At 42.9% G+C, this 9,455-nt stretch overlaps 1 protein-coding gene across 1 annotated transcript in view; it reads right to left on the bottom strand.

The window, feature by feature from the left end:
- The window catches only part of WDR44 (WD repeat domain 44), a 121,909-nt gene that overhangs the window by 63,160 nt on the left and 49,294 nt on the right, over nucleotides 1–9,455 (bottom strand). The window contains exons 4-6 of the mRNA XM_073543479.1: nucleotides 5,442–6,066; nucleotides 2,361–2,491; nucleotides 71–172 (exon numbers count right to left, since the gene is read on the bottom strand). Coding sequence (XP_073399580.1) covers nucleotides 71–172; nucleotides 2,361–2,491; nucleotides 5,442–6,066 — 858 coding nt within the window. The remainder of the gene's footprint in view (nucleotides 1–70; nucleotides 173–2,360; nucleotides 2,492–5,441; nucleotides 6,067–9,455) is intronic.

Below are 9,455 nucleotides of genomic sequence, written 5' to 3'. Positions count from 1 at the left end.
CAAGTGCAGTAAAATACGGAAGCCGTCAAAAAAACTAAATGCAATGTGATGGAAGGAGGATACACATTACTTCATCAGTAAGCTCTCTTCCTGAGTTCGAACGGGGTCTCTGGGGACCAGAGCTCTCGGCTGGGGTGCTGGACAGCTGTCCATCTGCTGCCTTTCCATTTTCCTACAAAAAAAAAAAAAAAAAAAAAGAAAATGAATAAGAAAGATGCAAGACTCAAAAGTGTAACTGCTGAGTGTAGGAAAGATATTTCCATTTATAATTTGGTTCCTTAGATGAGGTTGTGTTGCTATTTTTCAGGAAAATTAATGTAATCTGCAAATAATGGGCAAAATCCACCCAATATATCCAAATTCTGATCTTCTCCACTCCGCACTACAATCGGTTTGTAAATCAAATTATCCAAGAGGAGAATCATCCTGTCATCCTGCACACACACATATATGCTGTAGATCTAGAGGTCAATCAATGTTCTGGAGATTGAGTACAGCCGTGCTCACTGTGTAATGAGCGGTGGCTGGAACCACTCCCTTCTCCGCTACCATAACCGCAACCTGCACAACCGTCGTAACCATTACCTGCTGTAACCACTTCCTGCACCGCTGCCGAAACCGCTCCATGCCCCGACGCAGTAGCAGCTCCCTGCTGTAATCACTCACTGCACGACTAACCGTAACCGCTCCCTGCCCAGTTGCAGTAACAGCTCTCTGCTGTAACAGCTCCCTGCCCCGACGCAGTAATAGCTCCCTCCTGTAACCACTCCCTGCACTACTAACCATAACCGCTCCCGGCCCAGTTGCAGTAACAGCTCTCTGCTGTAACAGCTCCCTGCCCCGACGCAGTAACAGCTCCCTGCTGTAACCACTCCCTGCACTACTAACCATAACCGCTCCCGGCCCAGTTGCAGTAACAGCTCTCTGCTGTAACAGCTCCCTGCCCCGACGCAGTAACAGCTCCCTGCTTTAACCACTCCCTGCACTACTAACCATAACCGCTCCCGGCCCAGTTGCAGTAACAGCTCTCTGCTGTAACAGCTCCCTGCCCCGACGCAGTAACAGCTCCCTGTTGTAACCACTCCCTGCACTACTAACCATAACCGCTCCCGGCCCAGTTGCAGTAACAGCTCTCTGCTGTAACAGCTCCCTGCCCCGACGCAGTAACAGCTCCCTGCTGTAACCACTCCCTGCACTACTAACCATAACCGCTCCCGGCCCAGTTGCAGTAACAGCTCTCTGCAGTAACAGCTCCCTGCCCCGACGCAGTAACAGCTCCCTGCTGTAACCACTTCCTGCACCACTAACCGTAACCGCAGATTTCCAGTATGACTGCAGGGCAATAGCATTACTTGAAGTGACACCTTGCTTTTAATGATCCTTATGTGACCAAGAACTTTATATATGAATAACTCCAGTCATACTCGAGATCTAAGGTAAGTGCAAATTGTGTAATCTCAGATGGGAGGTGGCACCATACTGACTGTCCTGCCAGAAGTTGTTGGCCTGGCACAAGGTTGTACCTTACCCTCAACCAGACCGCCTGTATTTGTGACTCATATGAAATATATGTTACACAAGACAAAACAGATCAGACTTGTGAGTCTAAACAACTATAAGATCAATGTACGTGCTGATTTTATTAAATTGCAGCCAGGATGTTACAAGGCTTGTAATTATGTTTGTCCAATGCTGCAAAAACAAAAACTGAATTTATAAAACCTTCAACAGTCCTCAAGGTGGTGCAGGAATAGTCACTAGCTCCAGCCTCCTCACTGGTCACATGCACTCTTTGCTTCGATCCTTATCGGCATAGATAGCACTCACTTTGCATCAAATGTTGATCTTCCTGGCGCATGTAGAGTGGGTGCACCTAAAGATGAGGAGCAATTCCCGCTGAGGCACTGCCCAGATGACTATTGAGAGGGGTATGTAGCAGTTTCTCCTTTTTTACAATAGATATTTATAAAGTCCTATAGTAGCCTAGGGGTAGTTTAATAATCAGAACTTTTAAGTGGAATCCTAATCGATATCCAGAGATTACGCCATAAAAGTATGGCAGATTCAAGTCCACACTGATGTCAAGAACAGGGTTGTTCTCTACAGTCAATGGAGGGGTGGTTGAATTTGTAGTGCAAATGAACCTCTGCACTGATAGCGGTGGCTAGATGCAGGGATTGGATGGAACTCGAATATACTATATATTCGTAGTATATCTGGTGAACATGTGAGGACTGAACAAAATGATGTAGACAAATGTTCATCGACATCAACAGAACACAACCCGAAATAGTAGGTGACAGTAGGAAATTCTTATGTGTAATGTAGAGGTATGAGGACACAGCCCATTGCCTACTCACCTGAGCGGTCACTACTTTGTCTCCGCTGGTTGCACTAGCTAGATCCAAGGACGGCTGAGAATCTCGGCTTAAACCCTCTGCAATGGCGTTTGGAGACAGTAGTCCTCCACCAAGAAAGACGTCTTTTGTAACTGGAAATAAACATTAATGTCAGTAAATCAAAAGTAGAAAACCATATTATCACCTGTACAGTATGAAGAGGACCCGACCTTCCTCACGACATTGCTGTTATTTAATAAATGTTTTACTCCCCGATGAATACCAAACCTCATACATTTTCTTACAAGTCTGTCTTGTGCCTTTCTTCTGTTATTCTTCCTGGGAATGTATGAGTACATTGACAAATTGGCATAACCATCCCTGTTGTCATTACGGCTTGTCCCTACACTCTGACACTCTCAGCGTAGATTGGACTCAATTTACAAGTGAACTGGTACAACTCAATTGTTAATTTACTCAAATTTGGAGGACAAAACAGGAAAGGTAAGGTTCACAGTTCTAAGAAAAGATGCTCCAGAATTGTCATTTTAAGAAGAATACAAGTGTTTTGTCAAACTAACGTGCCAGAAAAGGCAATACGCTCCCTTTAAGGGGAATCTGTTGCAGTTTTTTTGCCATATAATCTGAGGCCACCGTGATGTGGGGGCTGAGAGCCTGATTCCATAAACGTGTCACTTACTGGGCTGTGTTTTGCTAATTCAATAAAATCAATGTTTTATCAAGAGAGTATTATTACTACAGGACTAGATCTCTTGTGCCTCCTAGTCAACTGCTCTGTGTAACCCCGCCCCCATCACAGATTGGCAGCTTTCTGCCTCTGCCCAGTGTACAGAAAGCAACCAGTGGCATGGGCAGGGTTAAACAGAGCTCAACATTCAGAGTACTGGAAGATCTGCAACAGAGAAAACAGGGATTTTATCAAAATGACAGCAAGCAGCCCAACAAGTGATACATGGCTGCAATCAGGGTTCCTGCCCTTACACCATGCTACGGTCAGATGGGTATCAATGACCTGGAGACAAAGTCCCGCTAATATGTACTAAAATATATATAGTCAAACTCATATTCCATATAAACTGTGCAATAAAACCTTGAAATAATTGCACACTGTACGGTTTTTGGAGTGGAAAGTTATCAGAGAAATATAGAAATATTGTGAACGTGCACAGCTCACAAACGTTCACATTTCCAGTGCTGCATTCATAATTCTGCAGCTTCAGAGCTCTCTCTGCGCCAACTCCACAGTGCACGGTGAGCCGCTTCTCCACATGGTGGAAGAGAAGAATTCTAATCATCATTTTGTAGAGTTAGGTGAAAGTTAACAGAGCAAAATAAAGCTGCCGATAAACTTCTACAGCAGCAAGACATAAAATGTAAAAGGGTCATTAAGCATATAACGCGCTGGCAAAAATCATAATTGCTGAAGGTAAAGAATAACGACTGTTCTCAGGCTTTTCACACTGCTCTCTTAATATAACCTATGAAGCCAGCTATTATATGCTTATTTCACGCCTTCACGACGTGACATCCGAGCCTCAGACGGCCGTTCTTCACACACGTGCTGCTTTTTTCATATCTCCACTATAATGTAGCTGTTCACATGACTGTTTTTATGCTGATAAAAAAAAAATATAATAACAATAATATTAATGAGACATGTATGTGTTTGATCTGAATCAGTGATTAAACTTGCTAATGCAAGTCTATGGGTCTGCAAGAAATTAAAAAAAAAGACAAAATACGTTTGTATTAAGGCTGAATAATCCTTGCTTTCTCACTTCAAATTAAGGAAATTAAAACAATGAAACTAAAATAAGTATAAGTGGTATCTCAATCTGTAAAAGTCTAATCTATGAATATGTAAATTTAATTAGTCTGTTAAAAATTTAAAATAAAAACGCTAATATTCACAATTTTGAAGCCTCTGTACTCCCCCACTCACACCAAAAATTAAAGAAAAAGCAAATCAAACAGTATGGTACCGATATAAGCTATAGCTCAGCATGCAAAAGAAGAAAGATCTTACACAGCGCCATTGACCGAAAACAAACAAAAAAAGTTATGGGTCTCAGAAAATGAAGCCCAAACCAAATAAAGTTCTGAACTTTTTAGGGTCAATAAAATAAAAAAAAAATCCATACAAGTTTGGCGTCGCTGTAATCATACAGTCCTGTAGAATCACATTTCCAAATTATTTTTTACCTTACGGTGAGATTAAAAACGAAAACCAAGAAACAATGTCAAAATATTGTTTGTTTTTTTTTAAACTCATTTTACGTCGCTTGGAATTTGTTTCTTGCTTTTCACTACATTACATGGTAAAGGGAACGATATTTTTTACAGGACAAATTGTATTTTTAAATGATAAGCCCTCATACGGCTATGAAGACAGAAACATTAAAAAGTTATGGGTTTTGGAAGAAGTAGAGGAAAAAAAAGTGCAGAAAAGGAAAATCTCTGTCATTAAGGGGTTAAAGGGGTTTAGTGAACTTTGATACTCATGGACTAACTTTGTGATATGTGATTAGCATTAGATTTGTGGGGTCCGAGTTTCATCACCCACAGAGATCAGATGACTGAAAGAGCCGCGGCACATTACCAGGCACAGACACTACAAAATGCACAGAGCCGTGTCTGGTAAACAATGAAGAGGACAGGGTGCTCACTGGAGTAAAAAGACCCCTCAAGGAGTGACCAGCAACATTCAACCTGATAATGGTGGCTTAAGCTGTCCCCAAAGAGCGGGGGGTCATCAGTGTATGGACCCACAAACTTGTAAGAGCTGAATTCAAGGGAATTCAGTGCTCGGCTGAGGATCTCTACCACTGTATGATTGGTGGGGTTGGTCTCAGCAGCCTGTCCCCTCACTGACCACAGCCTATGACTTAACTGATCACTATGACATATCAAGAGTTTTATAAAAATAAGTTACCTTGTTAGTTTCTGGGAAAGAAAACCAAAAATGTTGAATGAGGTGCAATGGTGGCCGTACTGACTACAAACATCTACCAGGAACAAACAGTAACAAAATAGTAAATCATAGATAAATTATTTACAGTAATGATCAAGACAAACACTCACATTCTAGTCCTGAAGATCTTGGGCTTTCATTCTCATCCCCTTTCTTCTTACGAGGAGGTGGTGCCGGCCGTGCAGGTGGCGGCGGTCTAGGTGGTGGGGCTGTTACAGGAGGTGGGGGACGTGTTGGACCAGACTTCTTAGTACTTGCTACTATATCGGGCTCCACATTAATCTGTCGGGGAGGTTTAGCGGGCGCAAACTGCTCTATATTTTCAGAAGTTTCATAGGATAAAGGGTCTTTAGGCTTATTTTCTGAATCCTCCTCAAGCTCAATGGGCTTGTCCTGAGGTCTGTCCTCGTCTTCTGTAATTTTAAGACCATCAGCCAATTCTATAATATCAGCAATTTTTGAGGTTTCCACCAACTGTTCAATGATGGGGATGGAGACATCGGGCAATTGACTGGGTTTTCTCCCTGTGAAGTCCTCAACTTCCTGATGACGAAGGTCCCCTGCTTCATTAGGTAAGGTGGTCTCTGTGATCACCAACTCGGGGATGTTATCCAGCAGCGCCGGATATGTTTTTCCAGAAGAGCTCTCAAGAACTATTGTTTCCACATTTTCAGGACTGGGGTTCTCCTCTATGGCACTGGATTTCTGACTTTCTTCAATAATGCTATCAATAATCTGAAATATTAAAGATACACAGATACCTACATCAATACTGTGATGTAAGTGAAACTTGATCATACTTGGGGCTCATGTACATGTGACATCATGTAAGATGCCTCAGAAACAGAAATTAGATTACGTTGGATAAGATAAAATAAACTTTATACGCAATGACGTTAACACGAGCCCGGTTACCACATTTTGGCCTATAGTACTTCACGTGTGTCTGTGAGCCTTGAAATAGGAGCAGAAGCTGGCAATGTGAACGACAGAAGAAACCACTCTTGTGATAAAAGGCAGCAGGGGTGAAGTGACAGCTTAACGCATTAATATTGTATGCGGTAATTACGGATGCACTGCACATTGCCTTCTCCAACACTCCTCTGTATCCATTCCATGAAAACCCAATTCTACAGCTTTGGCTAACCCCAATAAACCATGACTCAGACTTTGGCTAACGTTAAAGAGGATGTCCATTACTTTTATACCCTTTGGATAGGTCATCAATATCACATCTTTGAGTATGCATCATCCGGCATCTCTTCTGATCAGCTGTTCCCGATGCCTGAAGCGTCCGCCACCGGATACTGCACAACTACTTCTTTCGAAAAAAAGAAAAAAATTATCTGCTGTGGCTGGTAAAAGTTGACAGAGCTGTGTTGTTCTGCTTCACAACTAATCACATCTGGATGCTTCAGACACAGGGAACAGCTGTGGTTGGTGGGGCTGCCGGGTGTTACATCTCCACCGATCCGATAGGTCATCAATAGTGTTGAGCGATACCGTCCGATACTTAAAAGTATCGTATCGGATGGTATCGGCCGATCTAAGAAAAATATCGGGTATCGCCGATTCCGATACCGGAAGTCCCATTCAAGTCTATGGGACTTCCGGTATCGGAATAAGAAAAACCCTATTTTTGCCTTGTACAGCCTCTCTGGGGTCTGTACGGGCCTTTCGGGGGGCTGTGCCGGCCTGCCGGGGGGTCTGTGCAGGCTCCGGTGGTCTGTGAAGGCCCGCCGGGGGGCTGTGCCGGCCTGCCGGTGGTCTGTGCAGGCTCCGAGGGTCTGTGCCGGCCTGCCGGGGGGGCTGTGCCGGCCTGCCGGGGGGGCTGTGCAGGCTCCGGGGGTCTGTGCCGGCCTGCCGGGGAGCTGTGCCGGCCTGCCGGGGAGCTGTGCAGGCTCCGGTGGTCTGTGCCGGCCTGCCGGTGGGCTGTGCAGGCTCCGGGGGTCTGTGCAGGCATCGTCCGATGGGACTACAAGTCCCATCGGGCGATGCCTGCTACCATGACAGTGACTGACACATTAGCCAATGATGGGACAGTAGTAGTCCCATCATCCGGCTAATGTGTTGAATGTAAAAAAAGAAAAAAAAAATTTACATGCTACATACATACAACATGCATACTACATATATACTACATGTAACATACATACTACATATATACTACATGCAACATGCATACTACATACATGCTACATACTACATGCATGATACATACATGCTACATACTACATACATACTACATGCATGCAACATGCATACAACATATATACTACATGCATGCAACATGCATACTACATATATACTACATGTAACATACTTACTACATATATACTACATGCTACATACATGCAACATACATACTACATACTACATACATACATAATACATATATACTACATGCATGCAACATACATACAACATATATACTACATGCATGCAACATGCATACTACATATATACTATATATACTACATGTAACATACATACTACATATATACTACATGCTATATACATGCAACATACACACTACATGCTACATACATGCAACATACATGCTACATACATACACACTACATGCTACATACATGCAACATACATTCTACATACATGCTACATACTACATACATACTACATATATACCACATGCATGCAACATGCATACTACATATATACTGCATATATACTACATGCATGCAACATACATATATACTACATACAATACATACATATAGACATACAGTACATATAACATAGAGTACATACTCACCGTCACTTGTCACTTTGATCCCCAAAGCCATTGTCCCCTTGAGGAATAAATATCAAAATAAAAAACACCAATATACTTACCCCGATCCGCAGAAGTCCACGAGGGTCCCACGTCCATCTTGCGTGGAGAACAGCAGCATCAGCTGATGCTACCGTTCTCTACCAGCTCCAGGAATACAATGACGGAAGGTAGGTATCCTTCCGCACTGTATTCCTTCACCACTTTAAAAAAAAAAAAAAAAGTCCCTAGTCTCACTTTATGCCATTGCTGCGTGGGAATTCCCACGCAGCAATGGCATAAAGTGAGACTAGGGATTTTTTTTTTTTTTTAAAGTGGTGGAGGAATACAGTGCGGAAGGATACCTACCTTCCGTCATTGTATTCCTGGAGCTGGTAGAGAACGGTAGCATCAGCTGATGCTGCTGTTCTCCACGCAAGATGGACGTGGGACACTCGTGGACTTCTGCGGATCGGGGTAAGTATACTGGTGTTTTTTTATTTTGATATTTATTCCTCAAGGGGACAATGGCTTCGGGGATCAAAGTGACAAGTGACGGTGAGTATGTACTCTATGTTATATGTACTGTATGTCTATATGTATGTATTGTATGTAGTATATATGTATGTTGCATGCATGTAGTATATATGCAGTATATATGTAGTATGCATGTTGCATGCATGTGGTATATATGTAGTATGTATGTAGCATGTATGTAGTATGTATGTTGCATGTATGTTGCATGTAGTGTGTATGTATGTAGCGTGTATGTTGCATGTATGTAGCATGTAGTGTGTATGTTGCATGTATGTAACATGTAGTATATATGTAGTATGTATGTTACATGTAGTATACATAGTATATATGTAGTATGCATGTTGCATGCATGTAGTATATATGTTGTATGTATGTTGCATGCATGTAGTATATATGTATTATGTATGTAGTATGTATGTAGTATGTATGTAGCATGTATGTAGCATGTATGTAGCATGTATGTAGCATGTATGTAGCATGCATGTAGCACGTATGTAGCATGCATGTTGCATGTAGTATGTTACATGTAGTATATATGTAGTATGCATGTTGTATGTATGTAGCATGTAAATTTTTTTTTTTTACATTCAACACATTAGCCGGATGATGGGACTACTACTGTCCCATCATTGGCTAATGTGTCAATCACTGTCATGGTAGCAGGCATCGCCCGATGGGACTTGTAGTCCCATCGGACGATGCCTGCACAGACCCCCGGAGCCTGCACAGACCACCGGCAGGCCGGCACAGCCCCCCGGAGCCTGCACAGACCACCGGCAGGCCGGCACAGCCCCCCGGCAGGCCGGCACAGACCACC

This window comes from Dendrobates tinctorius, unplaced genomic scaffold (genome assembly GCF_039654945.1).
Source record: "Dendrobates tinctorius isolate UK_male_01 unplaced genomic scaffold, ASM3965494v1 ptg000133l, whole genome shotgun sequence".
In the NCBI taxonomy this organism is placed as follows: Eukaryota; Metazoa; Chordata; class Amphibia; order Anura; family Dendrobatidae; genus Dendrobates; species Dendrobates tinctorius.
Note: the sequence above shows the minus strand (reverse complement) of the source record. Positions and strands in the feature narration are given on the sequence as shown.